Source organism: Aedes aegypti, chromosome 2, assembly GCF_002204515.2.
Source record: "Aedes aegypti strain LVP_AGWG chromosome 2, AaegL5.0 Primary Assembly, whole genome shotgun sequence".
NCBI classification, from domain to species: Eukaryota; Metazoa; Arthropoda; class Insecta; order Diptera; family Culicidae; genus Aedes; species Aedes aegypti.
The window spans coordinates 26,582,873-26,605,528 of NC_035108.1; the positions used below are offsets into that span (position 1 = coordinate 26,582,873).

The window sequence follows — 22,656 nt, forward strand, 5'->3', positions numbered from 1 at the left end:
TCCGCGAACCACTGGTTGAGAAACCCTGTTGTAGAAGGTTGTATCATGATTGAAATTGATAAACTTGGTGTTTTGGTAATCTGAAATGGATCTGCAATACAGCTCTGTATTTCTTCAACATAGCATAATGGTTACCACTAGGCGCATCATAGCCACCTATGACGCTGGGCGAGCTGCTGCGCAAGGCGCATGCATATATGTGACTGTACAGGAGTTCTGATCTAAGCCTAACTTTCAACAATTGAAAGGGTAATGAAAATGAGCTTAAATCCAGATACAACCTACAGCAATTATGTTCATTAGGGTATCAACTAGTGTATTTGTCATTCTGGGCCCAATGGAACACAATCAATTAGTGTACAGAACAAAACGTGACAAAGAGTCATTTTTCAATATATTTGAAACTAAAATCCTATACAAACTTTGAATTGAATGTGCCAGCTGGTGGCGCAACCAAATGAGTTGAAATTTTGAGAGACCTTTTTTCTTACCCTAAGGCACAATCTAGGAAGTGCCCCTTTGAGTTTTACAACTTTTTTGTTTTAGGGCCAGTCTAGGTGGAGTCCCTCAGCGGCAAAACAAACAACTCAGTGCAAAAAAAAATCTACCCAGCGTTAACTTTCGAAGTCTCCGTGATGGGTTAGAACAACTTAATGTTAGGTAAACTCGAAAGAACCCAAATTTGGCTTATTCTATTGAACTTCGACGCAGGGTCGGTGCATCTCTCTCTGTTTTTGACAACATTGCTGTTGCGAGAGAGGCAAAACATCCCAACCGTAGGTAAAAAACTAAATGCAGTTTACCCAAATTTGAGTAAAAAGAACTTATTTTTTGGGTAGTCTGATTTCTCCGTGTATATGTGGCGGCCATCATCGTTCGCAAAAAGCTGGACCAAATTTAGCTGTTAGAATTCCATACAGAATTGAAACAAACATCTCCCGTACAGAAAAACAATTATTGAATCCCTAGCAAAATTACGCTCACTGAGATTGATAAATCAGGATTCAAAACGAACCCGGGATTTATTCAAAGCATGCTTGTTTGAATGCTGGAGCAGAAGGATGATCTTTGAAGACTGCACCAAAACTAAGCATGTAATTTCTTAATCTCCATGATTTTGAATCCCTGTGGCTCTTCTAGTTCAATTATAGTTGACTGACCACTTTGGCTCTTCGGGATCACCAAAATAACCCAGGAATGTCCACCGGCGATACCCGTGTTGTGGGACATTTCAGTTTTTGTTCCTAAACTAGGCATGTGACGATTCATTCTTCATGATTTTGAATACCAGTGACTCTTATAGTTAAATTATATTTGAATGAGTACTTTGGATCTTCAGGATCACCGAAATAACCCAGGAAGGACCACCGTAGATTCCCACCACGCATTCCTGAACAGTGCGAAAACGAACAAAAACAAACTCCGCTAGCACGAAGCCAATCTGACTTTGAATACGATGAGAAAGAGACTAGGTGTAACACACGCACCATTCAGTGTCACTCACTGCTGTCTTTTCAATATTCAATTTCACCTAGAGGCATTAACATTGAGCATTGGATATAAACAAATGCAAATGAATTTTATAATATTGATTTTATCGTGTATATATTGTCAAAGCTAAATTAACACCAAGGCAAAAAATCTACGATGACGGATCCTACTGAGGGTCGGCTTTGTTGACTGTATATTGAAATATGCAGACACTGCCCTAGCGTTGTCCTGACGTCTTCTTTTCGTCTTCACAAATTTCCATCAGTTTTTCCCATTACAGTTGTATGACTCAGAAATCCAACTATAAAATAAATATGATAACCTTGCCAAGCATTTTGTCTTTTCTGTGAGAAACCTATCCAAAATTTTAGAAAAAGTCAATCTAGTTTTTGTGAGAACACAAAACTCTGTGTAAACCTGTCCAAAGAATGTGTAAAATCGATTCATGTCCAATGTCTCTTAAAATTTTGCCGAACAAACAGTTTTGAAACATTTTTCGTTTCTTAAGTAGAATCTAACTGCTAAATATTTACTCGTGAACGAAAACGCAAAGGGGTGAACGTTGGGCAGTTGTCGATTAGTAGTACCTATGGTCTTTCATTATCTGACAATGGAATGAACGACCGCGGGCAGTTTATCGACAGCACTTTGCTTCGCGGAAGAAACTTTATTAAATTAAAATGACAATTAAACCAAACGACTGCCTATCAAATGGCAATATGCCAAATAAGATAGATCCGGTATTTATTGCTCTACAACACTTTATCTCTCAACAGGATCTGGTGGAGATGTGTCGTGGCGTTCAGCATCCGCTGCGTGGGCTGTTTCTTCGGAACTATCTATTACAGTGCACCAGAAACATCCTGCCGGATGTTTTGAGCAACGGAGATGAGCACGAGGGAACCGTTATCGACGCGATTGATTTCGTGCTCACGAACTTTGCCGAAATGAACAAGCTGTGGGTTCGAATCCAGCACCAAGGGCATTCCAGCGAGAGAGCTCGCCGGGAAAAGGAGCGTGAGGAGCTGAAGATTCTGGTCGGTACAAACTTGGTGCGGTTGTCGCAGCTGGAGTCGGCAACGTTGGAGATCTATCAACGGTTGATCCTGCCTGGAATTCTCGAGCAAGTGGTCAGCTGTCGTGATGCCATCGCTCAGGAGTATTTGATGGAGTGCATCATCCAAGTTTTCCCAGATGAATTCCACCTGCAGGAGTTGGATCCGTTCTTGAAGTCGTGTGCTCAGCTCCAGCCTGGAGTAAACGTAAAAAACATTATAATTTCGTTGATCGATCGGCTGGCTCTGTACAATCAAAGAAATGAAAATATCACCAAGACCGCATCTGGAACGGAAGTTGTATCTGCTATTCCTGCGGATGTTCAATTGTTCGAGGTTTTCAGCACACAAATTGCATACATCGTACAGTTGAGGACAGATATGCCCCTGGAGGATACGGTCTCTTTGCAAGTGGCGTTGGTCAGCCTTGCCCAGAAGGTCTATCCCGATCGAGTTGATTACGTCGATAAGGTGCTGGAGACCACAGCACAGATCCTAGATCGGCTGAACATGACCAAGTATTGGTAATTCTCGGTGGCGTCAGATGAAGATGATTGACGTAGACTTGGTAGAGTTTTTAGTTTGTTATAATTTCGAAGAAGCTACGTCAATCACACATGTGACGCCAAAATAATCTCGATAGAATCAGTTGCTAACCGAAATATTACTTCTAGCATTTCGCACTCCCTCTCGGTGAACCAGGAATTGTCTCGTTTGCTTCGTCTCTGCGTGGACTTCTACAACAACATTCTGACGATCTTACAGCTGCAGTACTTCACTCCCCTGTTGGAGAAATTCGACTACACCTCTCGGAAGGCACTATCCCTTTACATAGTTATGAACATCCTGGAGAACGAAACTCTCATTCCAACGGCGGAACATGTAGATAGCATTTTGGGAATGATCTCTCCTCTAATCCGCGACCAGGACGATCAACCCGGCGATAAAGTGGACGTAGAAGACTTTGCCGAGGAGCAAGGAATCGTCGGTCGATTTGTGCACCTGCTTCGTTCCGAAGATCCCGATACGCAATACAAAATCCTGACCGCATCTCGAAAGCATTTTGGGCTAGGTGGCCAACAGCGGATACGGTACGTTCTGCCGCCGCTGGTGTTCCAAGCCTACCAGTTGGCTTACAAGTACAAATCGATTGCCGCCGAGGACGAAATGTGGGACAAAAAGTGCCAGAAGATTCTGCAGTTCTGTCACAGCACGATAGCTGTTCTGGCAAAGTCGGAACTTCCGGAGTTGGCGCTGCGGTTGTATTTGCAGGGGGCGCTATGCATCGGACAGATCGCCTATTCCAACCACGAAACGGTGGCGTACGATTTCATGACTCAGGTAATTTGATGGGAATGTTTACATTTGCTTAGGTATGTTTGTGTGTCATTAGGGGTACATTTTTACATAGTAAAAATGAGAACGATTATATGAATAGTTTTGCACTTGGATTTGCACTACTGTTTGATCTTGACAGTATAAAAAAACAGCTCCAGAGTTTAACGTTGCATGTTTTGATTTGAAACAAAAATAAACGTTCCCGCCCGACCCAGGCTTGAATCGTCAATCTTCGGGGTGCAAGACACCAACGTTTATTTGTTAGAAGGTGTTGAATTGATCTCATTGACTACAACGAACTTGCTTTTCATACAAGAAGCAGGATGTGCAAAATCAACGATTTTTCACTTCAGAGTCTAGTCACGGTGTCTCTGGTAGAACAACATTAATATAAAAAAATCAGTATCGCTAAAACATCCACCAAATGAAAGCTTAGGCTTTCCCCTTTCATTTGAGACCTGTTTGGAAATGTTCTATCGGGGGGTACTGAACATTTTTTTCTAAACAGTACAATGCCGTTTTTGCAGTACTGATTTCTTAATTATGGTTTACACAGTCATTTTCTTTCATGCTTATCTAGGTAGCCATGAGAAATTGTACTACGAATAGTTAACCAATTAATAAAAAGGATTTAGGTTTAGCATTATACCATTCTATTTAAACCAATTATACACACGACATATCGATAAAGTAAATACGGATAGTACGGCTTAAAAATGCTCACTATTGTACATTACTACAGCTCAAAGAAGCTGTCGATCATATGCTTCGGAGTTCTCCGGAACCTTAACATGATTCCAAGCAACTTGAAAATCGAAATGCACGGTTTCACTGGCTTGTTTCCCGTATTTGCTCAAACCACTTCCTGTGATTTCACAAAACTCCGGGATATGATAGCGGAAATATGGAACTTCGAGCTATTTGGTAAGCAATCCACGTTTTTGAAAAGTTCTCAACTTTTCTGCAAAATCATCATCCAGACTCGTTTGAAAACAACTTTTATGTACCTGATCAGAATGATCAAGCGCCTGAAATACATTTTTTCATTTAAAAGAGAGAATTTACAGAACAGTACGATAAATTACAATTGCTAGCAAACTTAGATCACATTACACTTCCAAATCATGCCGATTTTTCAAAAGCTTCTGACAGTTTCATCTGGTGAATCCACTTTTGTTGTGGCGTTGGCAACTGATGATCCTCACCTGTGATAAAAGAATTATTTTAAGGTCATCTTTATGAATCACACAATCAAACTGCTGATGCTTACCCATTTCTCGACATTATTTGGATCAATTTGGAGCAGTGGATAGTAAATACAATTGAAGAACTGCTCCGCCAGTTAATGGTCCGAGCCGAGACTTTTCCATTTCGCGGACGCGTATGTGACAAAGTATTCGTGGATGACCAGCTAAATTGGATAAATCTTTTTGTGTGGTGCAGTTTGGGCAAGGAAATGTTGAACTACTCCCATTATTACGAAAAACAGATTGACGATTTTCAAATCTCCAGCAATGGAGCACCTAAAATTATTCAAAAGCATTAGTGTCTTCCACATTTTCTCAATATTGCCATATTTTTCTGGAACGCCAAAAGCAACAGCAAACAGCAACAGTATTTTTACGCCAGTATCCTTACATCGGCCTTGAGTCCCGATGACGTCGGAATTATGCTCGATAATCGACAGAGTAAATGATTAAAGGACCCTTCTCCATCGCTTGCAGATCGAACTGCCCAGGCCAACCCTCCTTTTTGGACGTAATCACATAATCAACTAGCCCCTGAACGTTCTTCTTCTTGGCATTAACGTCCTCACTGGGACAGAGCCTGTTTCTCAGCTTAGTGTTCTTATGAGCACTTCCACAGTTATTAACTGAGAGCTTTCTTTGCCAATGTTGCCATTTTCGCATTCGTATCTCGTGTGGCAGGTACGATGATACTCTATGCCCAGGGAAGTCAAGGAACTTTCCTTTACGAAAAGATCCTGGACCGACAGGGAATCGAACCCAGACACCTTCAGCATGGCTTTGCTTTGTAGCCGCGGACTCTAACCACTCTGCTAAGGAAGGCCGCTGAACGCATTTATTTATATTTACGTTATTGCAGTTTCTGCATTATCATTCAAATCAAAGTGGAAATGTGTTACCACTAAAAACCCCTGAACTGATTGGTTAGGTCTGCTGATTTTGAAAGCGATGTTTGGGGCGATTGCAACATCCAAACGCCTTAGACAGCTGCTCAACTACAACGCTCATCTGGTGCTCAAATCAATTTTTTTTTAATCCAAAACAAGTCATCAGCGAACAAATGGGATTTTTGGGTTGCACAGATGTTGAATAAGTTGAGTGGTAAACCGTGTAGATTAGACAACCAACCAATTCAATTGGCACTTACTCTTTGCATTACTGTGTCTACCACGTTTTCCCTTTAGTTTTGGTGAGATTGTTGTTCTCACATCATTACATGCTTCGAGTGGTAGGTTTTAAATTGTATTTATATTTATACAGTGCTATATTCAAAAGTTTGAACTGTTACTGTACGAATAATCGTGCAAGCTCGACATATTTTTGTAGGACAATACCAGGCTGTAATCCTGATGTCGTGAAGAATTTGCTGTTCAATAATATCAACCACTATTGCTGATAACGGTTGCAGACACAAATTCTTTAAACACAATACGCAAATCTTCGAACGATTGTCTTCATGGCTTTTCGGTTTCATGTTTCAGGTCTCCTGACAGAGTGTAGTGTGAATATATATATATATATATATTTATTATTAGGTGTAAAATTGGGATATATTTATTGTAATTATTAACAGGCATACCTCTGATCAGTAAACCAAAATGTTGACCCAAAACAATGAATTTATAAACTTATCACGCGACACAAGCACCAATTTTTCGCTATACCACCTTAGAACGCGACAACTTAAGCAATGAAGCGTTATAACGCAGCGCCGATTTCTCTACCATTGATGCCAATTTAGTTGTTTTTGCAATCTGTGAAACCATTGGTAATGTAATGATCCATGAGTAAATGTTTTCAAACGCTTTGGTTATTACTAATCGTAAAAAGCAATATCTTATGGAAATATATTTGAATTTTAAGACGGTAGCATACAACTGAATCTAAATAATGGTTTTTTATTGGAAATCTTTCAAATCTCTAAACATTTTTTCATTCAAAATTTTAAATACTATTTACAACCATTTTAGTTTTGTATAAATGAATAAATTTTAATTAAAGATGTACAATTTTACTATTTACTGAATTTATAATCAACTGAACAGCAACACTGCCAAAACAAAAACAAGCTTGTTTTATGGAAATCTGAACAAACATTTAAAAAGGGCACATCGACATAGGTAAACAATGTCTTTGTAAGACGCTGTTGAGCCCCAATTCAACTCGATCACGCTTACCCATATTACTATCAGGAAGAGCACACTGAAACAAGCGTTGCAGTAATGAGAACCATGAACGTGTTTTTAAATTTACTATCCCAACCACGATTGAGCTATCATGAACGCTTTTTATTTGCGTTTTGTTCCCTCTCAATCCAACCGCGTCGATAGCCGAGCGGCTAGCGTTCGCGCTTGGCAATCGCCAGATCCTCGGTTCGATTCTGGTCTGCTGCAAGTTTTTAACCATGATATAGTCATTTTTACTATACAAATGGTGCCATGGTAAAATTGAATGCACAAAATATTCTAAATAAATGCGAATTTAGTCTGCACAAATCAAGTGGCGTTGTGTATTTAATTTAACCCTCTGATATAGTATTTTCAACCGCAACGCTGTTCTCAGTGCAACACTAATCTTTCTGATAGTGGTGTTAGTTTGCAAGCACGGAGAAAACGGAAAACCCATATTTGAGTATTTTTTAACTTACTTTTGAGTTATTTTTCTCTCCCCATTTCATTCGCTCCTTCTATTGTTGTCAGAGAGAGAAGAGCAAAACAACCCAAAAACCGAACCTTAGTGCGTTACCTCAAATTTGAGTAAGTGGCACAGTACTGGAAGTTGAGTTATTTGATCTGCCGGTTGAGTGAAAAGAACTTAGCCAGTATGTATTTTTTCGCACGGCTGCAAATGAAAACAACTTCTACCCCGTCAACCCAAAATTAGGTTAACGCACGAACCCCCGGAATTGAGTGGAATGAACTCACTTTTGAGTACTTCATTTTCTCCGTGAGGGCGAGCTAAAAAGGGCTCAACAGCAACGTTTCTGAAAAAAGGCTCAAGACCTCTCCAGCCCTTTTCAAATGTTTGTCCAGAAATATTTGTCATGGCCTTCTACGGTATGATTGAGTTGTCATCATATGGTACAAGCGATTCATTGTATCATACTATTGGTGGAAGAAGATCACCTATGGTACGTATCTCTTACTAAAATAAAAAAAAAATGTTCAGGACCCCCCGATAGAACATTTTCAAACCGCTCTCAAATGAAAGGGGAAAGCCTAAGCTTTCATTTGGTGGGTGTTTCATCGATACTGATTTTTTTATATTAATGTTTTCTAACAGAGACACCGTGTAGTTCAAGAGACAGTAGAGGTAATCAAAAGTTAGAACTCTTTAAAACATGATGATTGGTGTTTTGAATTGAGTCAATACAACTTTCTGTTCAATTGAGTGTGCTAATTTTTTACCGTGTAGTGAACTGTTTTATTTTTTATCAAACCTTGATCCGTTTCCTCGAGTTTCTAAACTTGCACAGTTTGTAAATTATTGTGAAACTTTTTATTAATTCAAAATGTAGACTACTTGTCACAAGTACGGAGAAATTACGAACTCGCTTGAAAAAGTATTGCTTTACACTTAGCTAAAAAACACAACACATTGAAATATTAAGCATCACCTAATGAGTACGAGTTTACCTCGTTTGGCTTAATGCTGTTTGGCATAATAGCCGTTTGGCATAATGTCGTTTGGTATAACGGTAATTTGGTATAGTTGCCTTTTGACATAATGGCCGTTTGGTATAATTCTGAAAACCATTGGAATACAACGAATTTCTCCTACACTCAAAATAATCCAAACGTCATTGTTACGTGGAAACATACGTGGTTTTTTTTCCATCGCACTTTTCACGTAGCTGTTACGGGAATCATAGGTGACACAGAATGAACCGATAAACCCATGAACTAGTCTCATTCTATCGGAGAGCCGCGTAAGAGCTACGTGAAATTTTCGTATGATTTACCAAGGGAATTGATGGAAGCTAAATAAAACTTCCAGTACAATTCAACTGAAATCGGTATAGATGCAATCTGCTGAGCTTTGCACTGTTTTCTGAAGATGCAGAATTTTGCAATAAAAAGATATGGAACTAAAGTGAATAATATGCAACTTTTATTAGCTGATCGAAAGAGATCAAACATTTTCGTCACGGAACACTGAGTTTTCATGTCACTGCTATAGAAATTGATAGTTGGGTGCGAATTTCGGGAATTTCGAGAATGGATTCTTCTGCCAGATGTTTATAGGTGTCCTTCCTGTATCAATGAAAGAATATGACAAATGAAGTAAATCAATAATAAAAACGCATAGATGGATGATTTACAAACGTTTTACTTTCGGCGAGGAAAACATCCTCTTCTAACTCCAGACTACCAAAGCCGCTTGTCAGTCCAATTTCGATCCATGTTGGTAGATGCGATGCAATTGTTATCTTAAAACAATACAATTTTCTTCAATATTAGATTATCAGCGACAAGAACAAAATTTACCCAAAATTAAACTTTTCATTTTCATCTGATGATGAGTTGATCCTCATGATCCGTGTTTGGGGAACACTGATCAGCACATGCTTTTTTCGTTCTGTCTTTGTTATCTCGCCTCGATCGCCGTCGCTTGTGTGTAGCCCTATTGTGTTCTGTGGATGAGTTTGAAGCATCATTATCGTCGGTCCAGTCGTCGTCGTCGTTGTTGCTTTGTTGTTTTGCTGGATTCGTTTCCTCTTCTGTTGTTTCGTTTGCGTGGACGGGAAATGGTGTTTTTTGCCGATCATTCGTTATCGGCGGGAAATCATCCGGAGTAAACAACCCGTCGGAAGATTTTGATGTTATCGATGTTGGTGGAATTTCAGCAGCAGGAGTAGTGCTTCGCTCCGGACACTTGTTGCCAGGATGGTACGGTTGGGTACATAGCCGGCATGATTTTGGCTGTTCATTGTAAGATACCATTGTTTCCTCATTGTCAATGGTAATGAACGATGGTATTGGCCGCAGTAGGTTCATTCTAAGCACCCGCACTCCGTTGGATATTCCGGGGAAATAATGTTTCCATTTTTCGTTGCGTATGGAAATCACCTCTCCATACTTCAACATATGGTCGGCGATTGTGACGTGACTCATCGACGGAGGAAGATCATGCACCCGGACCGTCACTGCCTCACAATCCACGTAGACCGGGATACGAAACTTCGCGTTATTACAGAGCATCGTTCGCTTCCAATTGTGCTCCAATTGGTAGCGTGCGACGATTTCTTTTGACCGCATTTCAATCAGCACACAGTTACGTGAATGATGCAACTGTATGCTCTTGATATCTGCATATTGGAGTTTTAGTTCATTCTCCAAAAAATAATGAACCTTGGACACTTCAGGGCGAACCGGGAGAACACTGAAATCTACAATTAATGTATTTTGCCGCGCGCCGGACATTTTCCACGAAGTGCGAACAAAAGCGTGAGAAATTACGAAGCGCGTCCGATGTGTGCGAAGTCTGGCTGATAACTGATGAGAAGCTACATTTAAGGGGACACGGGAGACCGTGTTATTTTCCCTATCTTTTGTCTCACTCTAACAATTATCATCAAAACTTTGCCGAAGCAAATCTCGAGTTTCAGTGAACCGATGAAGCTGAAAATTTAATCGATTGTGCACCACATATATAGAATATAGTGATAAATTTTTCACATCCCTATATTGAGTGGTACTTGAGATCTGCTTCTTCAAATGGATAGGATGATTATAATGACGTCCCGTGCGGCCTTAATGTCTATCTATGATTCGGTGATTATTACCTTAGTCAGGTGAAGTCAAGAAAAATTCATTTCTACGAATCTACGTGATTTTTCACGTAGCTATGACGTTTGGATTATTTTGAGTGTATCAAGCGGAAAACTGCTCGCGGTCGTACATTCTTATGTCAGTTTTTGGTATGACAAACTACTAATCTGCCTTTGCCAAGAAAACAATATCCTTTAAAGCTCTTTTGGTTGTGTAACTGGATTGTACATAACTGACGGGGTCATATTGTCCGGACATCATGGCGTATTTTTAACAAACATGTGGCCAGCAGCTAAGATATGACATTGCGGTTATAAAAAAGAAGGTACATGAAATGTTTTGGTCCTGGACATTATTGTGCAACTGCAGTTGCTTCTTTTTTAAATTATGCCAAATGGCGTTGTGCCATACGGGGTAGACCACGAATACAGGTACATTAATGGTGGCATTGAATCTCGAGATCCTGATGATCGATAATTGTGCGATCTTCAACAGATTTAGGACATACAAAACTATGCCGCAACGTGGCTCTGATGAGCAGATAAAATTGAACATTTTTGTCTTGTTCAATCTCGTGATCAAGGCTATGCTGGACATAATGAATGTATATTGTTATTTATACCTAACTTTCATTTTCAATCAGCTCTATATTCTAGCTACTAAATTTTGACAAGTTAGAAAGAACAATTTCTAGTTACTTGATAAGATAGAGAGTGAAGACCTTCAGGGATGTTTCTCAGAGATGCCAATGGCAAAGTTATGCAAAGAACCATTTGTTGGGTAGTGTGTTGATTCTGTTCAATGTTCCCGTGGAGCGAGCGATGGAATAATGGTTAATCGTGTCTGGTTTACGTTCTGCGAGTGCGAAGGGATATTCGTACAAAACTAGGTAGGGTCGATAAGAGCAGTATGGTCCACCTAAGCAACCTCTTGGAAAGCACAGAAATACAATACAATTTGATCGTTCCATAAGGTTTATTTGTAGTTTGAAATATTTCTTTTCGTACCACAGTTGTAATTTGTAAAACAGGTTCCTTAGGATTTTCTTGTGAACATTTTGAAAAACATTATTTTGTGTGTGATTTTACACCATACGAGGCGGCATAGTCCTTAGCCTGGGACACGATTATATAAAAAATTAAGATTCTCACTCCAGTCCACTTTTTGAATTGAATTTAGGTCCCATAACAACTGTGCAAAATTTTAGCTCGATCGGTGAAACTATATTTACGCGCCAGCCGTTCAAAGTTTGTATGGGAAAACTTATTTTGCAAAGAAAAATCGCCAGAGGTAGCGCTTCGCCCACTATGAAAATACTGGTCATAGAAATACCTATCGAGATCTGTGTTTAGAATTTTTATAGAGGTCAATGGGCGATTTTTTCTTTGCATAAGTAAGTTTTCCCATAGTAAATCTCATACAAACTTTGAACGGCTGGCGCGTAAATATAGTTTCGCCGATCGAGCTGAAATTTCGCACAGTTGTTATGGAACCTGAATACAATTCAAAAAGTTGACTGGAGATTCTAAATTATGTCCCACATTGTCCTCCTATCTTATTATATCCATTGTCCTAAATCTTATTTTAATTTAAAAAAAATCGTTTGCAAGACATGTAGAAGTAGATATAATGTATTAGAGATCTTTGTACAAAAACTGGGTTAAAGTCTGATTTGAATCATGAAATTGTATGTTTTTCTGACAGTTCAATAAAATTCTTAGAGCTTCATTTTTTAAGCATTATCGTTCAAACAAGTTTAACCACTTAAAAATTCTTGTTTTAATTGAAATCGCGTGCGGCGTCTACTAGTCTCAATTTTTTCAATAAGTTTAATTTTGCATATCCAACAAACTTGAGTCCCTTTTATTGAGGGATGGAGTACAAATTCTCATAATTTGTGTATTTGGCAATTGAGCATAGCAGAACTTTGATGATTTCATTAAGTTTGAGTAACCACGCACCTCTTTTTACCCGGCCATTGTCTAGTGTTCTTGCCAAAGTGTCAAAACAGGCAGTAAGCATGTTCTTACAGCAATGCTGAGGTTATTTCATGAAGTTTGAGCAGTCGTATGCCTAGTTTGAGCTTCATCCTTGTTTGTTTTCTGCTTCACCTGAAGTGATCCTACAACCCAGCCTTGGCCGTATGGTAAAATTGACAATATTGACGTTCAAGTAGCCGCAATGTTGCTTTGGACCAAATTCGGTTTGAAAATCCCACTCGCAGTTTGGGTGACAAAACGTCCAAAGACAAAAAGTCGAAATCCAAAATGTCGAAAGGATAAAACGTCGAAGGGGCAAAACGTCGAACGGACAAAACGTCGAAAAGAAAGAAACTGAAGGAAATGAATTTGGATAGATTGAACTTTAAGATTTCAATGGAATTATATTGAAAATTCTGATCAATTACACCAATCCATTAGCACTTCTGATATTACTGAGTGTGGTATTCCAAATACAGAATCAATGAAAAGTAATGATTCTGTACTAACTTATGTTTCGGATTATTCACATTAACATACAATTTCACCAAACACGTCTTACACTTCCAGAGTCACAATTTATTCTGCCCTTTCGTTTCATTGAGAGTCAAAGCCTACTATTTATAATTCAAACTCAGCATAGCACATCTCCCTTTTTATACGAATTATTAAACTATTAACATTACAAAATCTTTGTATTTCTCAGGAACTTTCCGTCCTCTGCGTTGACGTTCGCCATCATCAATGAAACCATGGTTTGCCACTTCTTCATCCTCAATAGGAAATCCAGCAAAGTTGTCCTCTTCATTGATAGATCTATCATCGACCATAGTTTCATCGCAACGCTGTTCTGTCGCAACTCTAGTATCATCATTGATCTTTTTAAAATGCGCGACGTTTCTTTCATACATCGCTCCGGTATCTGTATCTTCAACGGTTGCTCTGGGATCTGAACGATCCACTACTGTATACTTTGTTTTGTTGAAAACTGTTGAAAGTTTGTTTTTAGGCATAAGGTTCTTCATCAGTACCGTATCCCCTTCGTCAATATCGGAATGTTTCGCATGATGTCGAATATCTTCACGTTCTTTTCCTTTCTGTTTGCTCAAAAAATCTTGGTCACGGAAGTCGGATGCAGGTGGAATTGATTCTATGTCCTGGATTGCTGGTAATTTGGATCTGATTGTTCTTCCGTAACACAATTCTGTTGGTGTTTTCCCCGTTGTGGAGTGTGGTGTTGTGTAGTACATTATTAGATAATCTTTCAGATCCCTTTTCCAATCTCTGCCAAGGCCGTGACTGATTTGCAATCGTTTCAATAGCGACCGGTTTTGTCGTTCAACTAAACCATTTTCCTGCGGCCAGTACGGGGCAGTATGGTTAAGAGTAATTCCATGGATCTTACAATAATTCTCGAATTCTTTGCCAATAAACTGCTTGGCATTGTCAAGTGTAATGGTTCTAGGATAACCGAGACGTGTAAAAATCTTGCCAAGTCGCTCAACAGTTTCAGAGGCAGTTATGCGATTCATTATTTCAACTTCCTTGTATCTACTAAAGTAATCTATAACTACTAGTAGGTACTCACCAGAAGGAAGAGGACCCATAAAATCAATGGCAACATCAATCCACGGCTTGGTAGGCAGCTCTCTTCTATTCATTGGCTCTGGTCGACTTGGAAAACTTACCAATTGACAACCTTCGCATGATGTACAATGCTCCTTCGTTTCTCGATCCATAGAAGGCCACCACGTCCTATCTCGCAGTCTTCGCTTCATCACGGATTCTCCTGGATGATCTTCGTGTGCAAGTTGCAGCATTCGTTCGCGTAGTTTCTTTGGAACCACTAATTTGTTGCCCCGGATCATGGTGTCACCGATAAATCCTAATTCATTTTGAAAAGGTTCATACGGTTTTGTCAGAGGATTTTTCCATTGCCCTCCTCGAAGGCACTCTTTCACGGCAGCAATTTCTGGATCATCACGCGATCCTTTCTCGATTTCACAAATGTCTACTGCCGCAGATTCTTGTATCGCCAAAACCATGAAATGATTATCCTTCTCGAAATCATTTGCGTTGTCCGAACAAACTAATCTGGACAAAGAATCTGCTATGTTTCCGCTTCCTTTAAGATATTTTACTGTAAATCTAAACGATTGTAATCGCAAGACCCAGCGTTCGATTCTGACACAGGGTGTTGATGATGGGCTGAAAATCACTTCAAGTGGTTTATGGTCAGTTTCCAATTCAAACTCTCTACCAATCAAATATTCAGAGAATTTTTCGACTGCCCATACCAATGCTAGTGCCTCTTTCTCAGTTTGCCAATAACGTTTTTCAGTAGTAGTTAAACTCTTGCTGGCATAACTGATTCAACATGATATTGTTTTCTTTCAGCACAGAGAGAACTTTAGCCAAAGCAGTATTATGTTCTTCCTCGGTTTCTCCGAAGATGAAAATGTCGTCGATATAATTAATAACGTTTTCACATCCGGCTAAGATTTGTTCCATTGTTTTTTGAAACATTTCTGGAGCACAAGAAAGGCCAAACATCAGCCTTTTGTATCTATGCAGACCTTTATGGCAAATAAAGGTCGTAATATACCGACTTGATTCATCTAATTCAATCTATATTTCGATAATGCATGTTTAGAAAAAATAGACAATTTAATAAAAAATTATATTTTCAGGCTACTGTCTTACCTGATGAAATGCATCTTTGATGTCCAGACGACTGAAGTATTTGGCGGACTTCAAACGTGGGAGGAAGCTTTCAAATGTCGGCATCATATGATGTTCTCTTAAGATAGCCTGATTCGCACGTCGCATATCCACACACAGACGAAGATCACCGTTGTCCTTGACAATGGTTACCAATGGCGAAACCCATGGTGCTGCTCCCGATACAGGTTCGATGATATCCGCCATCAGTAATTGATTCAGCTTCTCTTCAATCCGGCTGAGAAGCGCAATTGGCGGACGTCTGACTCGTTGGGCTATTGGAGTAACATTTTTATTGATCGGAATACTCAGCTGTACGTTCCTCATCTTTGGAAAAGGTCTTTTTCCAGCCGGGACAATGGCGTTCACTGACATGTTCGGCTCCTGGAAACCAATTTTTAATACCCCAACACGCTTTGCTGTATCTTTTCCCAGTAATGGCTGGGAACCTCCATCGATGACATAGAAAATAGCTGTTTCCTGTCGCTGGTTATTTCCATTCCCAATCGTAAATGTCGTCTCAAGAACATGTGCTACATCCAAAGGCGTCGCATTTCGGCCGTATGTTCGTAGAACCACGTTCGGCACATGGATTGGTTTCCAACTTCTGACCCCTTGGATAAGCATGTTTCGCCAGGTACAATCATCGATAATATTCTGATTGGTGCCAGAATCAATCAACATTTTGATCAGAACACCCCCGACGTCAACCCATAGAAATTCGTCGCTGTCTCCAATGTTGCAAATGAAGCTTGGGCTGTTTTCGTTTTCTGAACACTTTATCGCTCGCACATTATCGGTTTTTGCCTTCTTACGAGCGGAGTATGGAATATGATCATCATACCTTACGTTTCGGCATCGAGCGGCATACTCGAGCAAAATGACCAAACTTACGACATTTTTCGCATTGCTTATTCCGAGCTGGGCATTGCTGGTCGTTTCCGTAATGGGTTTTTTGTCCACATCGGTAACAAGCACCACTTGTTGGTTTACCACTTCCAAATATGCGGTTAACCTTGTCCTGATCTGATGGTTGAGATACCGGTGCCTCGCTAATACCGTTGCCAGCAATTGCTTGAACTTGCTGTTTAATTGATTCGAAAGAATTCACCATTCGGGATACTTGTGCGAGTGTGAGTGTTTCCTCATGTAGTAGTTTTTCCCTCAATTCAACCGGAGCGTGGTAGATGATTTTATCGATTACGCGCAACTCCCGACTTTCCGCTTCTGTTTTACCGAAGTCACATTTCTTCGCTTGTTCGTTGCACCTCATTAAAAACTTCGTCAAAGGCTCACGTGTTCCATCAGATGTTATTGCTGGAACCATTTTACAAAATTCGCTCCTTTCATACGAATCGTGTTGTTTTGGTGTAAAATGTTCATCCAATTTACCAATAGCCGTTTTGAATGGGTCAATCTCCTTTTCAGCATCTTCTTCCACGTCCGCGCCATCAATCGAGTAAAACAAGTCCTGTAGTTCCAGCCCACCCTTCGCTAGTAGTATATTCTTCAATTTGGTTGCATTTTTCTCTTCACTTGCTGCAATGATTACTTCGAAATTTCTCTTCCAACGCAACCATTCCTTTCGAATTTGCGTGTCTGGAAGGTGATTGAATTTAATTTGATTGATGTTCCAATTTTCCATCTTGCGCGAACAGTAGGCGCTGGAACGTTAGCTAAAAATATTTGAAATTTTCAATTTGACCTCGTTACCATAGCGACTGTACAACAAGCCCTAGGGTTCGTTTTTTTTTACCGTTTTATAATTTCTGCAAATTTGTAGCGGCTAATGCCTATTTCTACTCCCGGTAGCGGCTTCTCGCCTTTTTTCTGCCCAAACGCAGCGGCTACACGCCTTGTTTTCTCGAAGCGGCTCGGTGCCTGACCCTGCTCTATGGCAGCGGAAATGATCGGTTTCTGCTAAATACAGCGGCTGTTGCCTGTCCCTGCTCTACGGCAGCGGATATGGTCACTTTTTTTTGCGTTTTGCAACGGCTTTTGCCTGCCCCACGTGCGCTCACCTTGCAAAAGACACACGTGGATGTTTGTTGTAAGTATTTTATTTTTATTTATTTTTTCTTACCTACTAAATGCAGAGGGTACGTTTCACAAGCTCGTCGCCAGATGTGGTATTCCAAATACAGAATTAATGAAAAGTAATGATTCTGTACTAACTTATGTTTCGGATTATTCACATTAACATACAATTTCACCAAACACGTCTTACACTTCCAGAGTCACAATTTATTCTGCCCTTTCGTTTCATTGAGAGTCAAAGCCTACTATTTATAATTCAAACTCAGCATAGCACACTGAGTAATTCGTGGATGGAGTTAAATTTGTTCGTAAATGAAATTACAGGAAATACGATATAATTCAAAAAAGTAAAATTGAAATAATTGAAATAGGTTCGGTGGATTATTGTGTTCCATATGGTTGGTGAACACGCGGAAAAATTTGCTTTTACTATCGACGCTACATGAAAGCAAACATTCTGTAGTACTAGTCACTTGCATTTGAACGACAGTAATTGTATTTTTTACATGCATTCCTTGACGTTTTCCTTGAATGGTTCATGTTGCCCCAATTACCTCTAATATTCTAGGACTCATACACTCATAAAAATCCAAACGTCATTGCTACGTGAAAAATCACGTAGATCATTCCAAATTCATTTTACCTCCACTTCACCTGACTAAGATAAAGATCACTAAACCATTCATAACCACCAAATAGTGACTCGGTAATGTTTACTGAGGTTACCTATCGCGCTTACATGGAATTCACGTAGGTGCCTGAGTTCATTTTGACATTTGCATAGTGTACGTACATTCGGTGTTGAGCTCAAATCCCAAGATGGCGCCCGCTTGATTTTTGAAGAACTTCAGAAGCTGCTGCTGCTTTAAACACTGTGTAAGATTGATTTCAAGGTAAATATGCTTTGAACACCAAAGAATCCCTGCATTACTTCATATTTTATACGTGATTTATAACCTCTATCAATTATAGCACGCGAAGGCTACAACAAGACAGACCAAACTCACAAAATTGGGGAAACAGGATTCAAAATGCTCAGATTGACAATAAAAATATCACAATCTTTCAAGTTTGTTTACATTTCCCAATTGGGAATTAGTTTTCTTCCAAAGCCTATTAGAAATAAGATTGGTTTTTATTACAGTTAAATTTAATGCAAAACCATCTAGGTCCTATTGAAACGCTTCGTAAAGGCTACCGGAAAATCCACGTAGCTCTTACGTTTAGCGACGGTAGAATGGACGAAGTTCAAAAGTTCATGCGTTCATTCTGGGCTACCTATGATTAACGTAAGAGCTACGTGTTTTCACGTAACAATGACGTTTGGATTATTTTGAGTGTACTAGATAAAAAAAATAACTTTCAAACATCACATTCAAGGCATTCAAGCCAAATGAAACAAATATATAAAATGTCTGCATCCACTTATTACCAGAAAATCAATACTTTGTCTTAAGAGCAAGATTTTGATATAAACAAATGTACAGCCTTGCTGTATGCTCTGCATACCTTCCAGGTTTAGTACTCATGAGTTAGGGAAAAGTGGGGCAGTTTGGCCAAAGAAAAAGTCGATAAAAGTGATGAACATATTACGAATTTTTCGAATGTTTGCATGATTTCCAACAATTTTAGATGAATACACTAGATCCGCATGATTTCCTTTGTCTTATAAAGTTTACGGATGAATGATTGATATTTCAAAATTTGTCATTTTTCGAGTCGATTTTTTACTGATGGGGTGATATGAGCACCCCATTTTTGATTGCAAAATATTCTCATATAAGCTAAAAATTCAATTATGTTGTTACTACACTTGAAAGTTACTAGTACAGTTAACTCTCCCTTACTCGATATTCTGTATGTCGATATTAGAGTTAGAGAACCATAGTAAAAGTTGGTTTTCATGGCTAACTCGATGGTCCCTTAGATCGCAGTTGCACTGGTTTTGTGTTCTGTAACTCGATACCTCCCTAACTCGATGGTCCCTTCAATATCGAGTAAGGGAGAGTTAACTGTATTTATAAACACTCCATGCAAGAAAATATATTTTTCTAAGAACATTCTAACAGTCAAACATCATCATTCTGAAATGATGATTTTTAAAAGAGCCATTCAGGGAAATATGGGCAGTTTTTTCGAACATCATTTATTTATTTTTCTTTGAGTTTTGAACACTGACTTATAACATGCCTATTGCTTCATTTCCGCATCAGCTTTGGGGTTGCATGTTATTTCAGTTAAAATTTTAAGAATTTATGCAGTTTTCAAGGGGTGCTCATTCCACCTCATTGGCCAAACCGCCCCAACTACCCCTACGTAGAATATCTAATGTTGAAACGCTGGAACAAATGTCAAATAAAATAATTATTAATTTTAGACAAAAATCGTTTCAATCTTCTATTGTCACGATTGCCTAATACTGTATATAGGGTAGGTGTACCAGTTATGGACATAGTGGTTCCCTATTTCGCCATACGTGATTACTTTAATGTCTTCAAATTTTGAAAATGTTTGTATGACCATAACTGGTACACTTTCCCTATTTGGGTTAAGTTGATTGAAAGCTTTTTTTTCTCTTATAAGCAGGTCAAATCAACTCATATGAAAAAAAAACCCAACTGCTACGGTAAATGAAATGTAATATGTTGTTAACAAAATGTTAATAAAAGCTTTATTTAGTTTTACCAAATTAAATTGTCTTACACATAACACTTAGATATAAGAAATTAATGTAATGATAGAAATGATACTAATAAAGGAATTAAAAAAGTGATCTTGAATTTGGGGGTCAAAATGACACCAGAATACAAACACTATAATTTTGTTGACCCACAGACAGAAGGTTAATGACAAATTATTCGTTTGTAGGCCTTTTCACTGTACGAGGACGAGATTTCCGACTCCAAGTCACAGTTTGCCGCCATCACGTTGATCGTGTCTACCGTAGAACAGATGACGTGCTTCTCGGAAGAGAATGCCGAGCCACTGCGAACGAATTGTGCCCTGGCTGCATCAAAACTGTTGAAGAAACCGGATCAGTGCCGGGCGGTGGTGACCTGTGCCAGTCTGTTCTGGAGTGGAAAGTAAGCATAAGTTATCTGTAATGAAATTATTAGATGTTAACAATTTGTTTCTTTTTCAGACAAAACGGCCAAGAGCTTAGAGACGAGAAGCGTACCCTCGAATGCCTCAAGAAGGCAGCCAAGATTGCCTCCCAGTGCTTGGATGTTGGCGTCCAGGTGCAGCTTTACGTCGAGCTGTTGAATCATTATCTGTTCTACTATCAACGAGGGAATGCTCAGATTACGATTTCCATGCTGAATCAGGTGAGATCTTTCCATTTTCTCTTCTTCACATTTTTGTCTGACAACCATGCATTGCAGTTGATTGCCAAAATCAACGAGGAACTACCGAATCTGGAACCGACGGAGGAAACCAAACAGATCGAGATGCACTACCAAAACACGCTGGTTCACATCCGGAGTCGAATGGAGTCCAACGATAGCGGGCTGGAAGTTTCGTTTGCCGGCATTACGCTGAACTAAGGCAACGTCAACGGTGAGTCAGTTTTCGTTTTCCAAGTTCTCATTTTATTGCGGCCAAGTGGAACGCGAATCAATTTAGATTTTCCGGGGCATTTATTTTGCGGGATCAAAACGAACAAAAATGGGCGGAAAATACTGTTTAGGTATTGTATGTTGATTATTTAACTGACAAAGACAGTCGGAGACAAAGTCACACTACCGTTATGCATATAAAAAAAGTGTAATGAAATCTGAGATACAAGACAAGGAGAGCTACTACAACAACACTAACTTGCTAAGACTTCTAGGAAATCAAAGTTAATTGGAACTCAAAACAGTTGAGCATTGATTATGGTTAAACTTTTAGAGGATTATGTCTTTGGTATCGAATATTATTAGGTCCTATATTGCATATATTGATTGTAATGATTGTGTAATTATCGAAAACAATGCATGAAATTGAATGCAGATTATAAACACAGTGTATTAATTAATCGATGTAGTAGTTTTAATTTGAAAGAAATCATTCCTATTCTCAAGGAAACTAGGCTTACACTACCCGTCATAAGTATGGAATCACTGCATCGAGTATTGCAACAGCCATTGTCAATATTGCAAGAACCCAGAATGTTTGCAATCCCCATAAATGTAGTCGCAGTTGTAGCGATTTGAACTTTTAGGACTAAACGTGAAGAAGAAGGTTTGGTTGTAGGTAAATACGTCTAAGACGAATTATCTGTTGACTGGAGGGAACGAGCGCGGTAGAGCTCGCATTGGCAAACGAAGGACGATCGACGGAGATGAGTTCAAGGTGGTGGATGAATTTGTGTACTTCGGAACATTGGCGATATTAACTGTAGCAGAGAAATTCGAAGACGTATTATTTTGAATGACGTGTGCGCAGGATGATATTTAGTGCAGTATGTGAAAACGGCGTATGGCGCAACACTACGGTAAACTCAGTATCCAGAAAGCTGCCGAAGCTGGAAGGGTTGGATGGGCATGTGGCCCGCCCATGTGAGAATGCCGGACAACATTCCCGCAAAAATGGTATTCACCTCGACGCAACAAGACGAAGAAGGGCGTAATGAGTTAGGTGGTTTGACCATGTGGAGCAAAATCCCGAGCGGTCATGCCTGCTTCCAAATAGACCCCGTAACTTCGATATCATAGCGCTGCAGTAACTATGTTGGACTTGACAGAAAGTGTGGAAAAGTGGGCATCGAGTGGCTACTTGCTACCAAAGCTGTGGCACCACAAATGACTTAGGAACTGGCTTCATAGTGTTGGGCAAGATGCGGCAACGCGTTATCGGGTAGCAGTCGATCAACGCAAGGATGTGCAAGATTAGGATAAAACGCTGTTTTTTTTCAACTGCAACGTTATCACCGTACGTATCACACGAAGAGATACCCGACGACGATAAGAAGATGTTTTATGCGGAGCTGGTATATGACGAATGCTCGCCGCGTGACGTGAAAATCGTTATTGGT

The 22,656-nt window shown here is 39.5% G+C and overlaps 1 protein-coding gene across 4 annotated transcripts in view; it reads left to right on the plus strand.

The window, feature by feature from the left end:
- Nucleotides 1-21,657, plus strand: part of LOC5577802 (vacuolar protein sorting-associated protein 35) — a 38,579-nt gene extending 16,922 nt beyond the window's left edge. For 2 of the 4 annotated variants that reach the window (XM_021840342.1, XM_021840340.1), the window contains exons 3-7: nt 2,268-3,070; nt 3,221-3,887; nt 20,508-20,722; nt 20,782-20,965; nt 21,023-21,657. In XM_021840342.1, the coding sequence (XP_021696034.1) occupies nt 2,268-3,070; nt 3,221-3,887; nt 20,508-20,722; nt 20,782-20,965; nt 21,023-21,184 (2,031 nt within the window). In that variant the 3' untranslated portion in view covers nt 21,185-21,657. The remainder of the gene's footprint in view (nt 1-2,267; nt 3,071-3,220; nt 3,888-20,507; nt 20,723-20,781; nt 20,966-21,022) is intronic. The other 2 variants (XM_021840343.1, XM_021840341.1) reach the window with 1 other exon arrangement.
- The last annotated feature ends 999 nt before the right edge of the window (nt 21,658-22,656 follow it).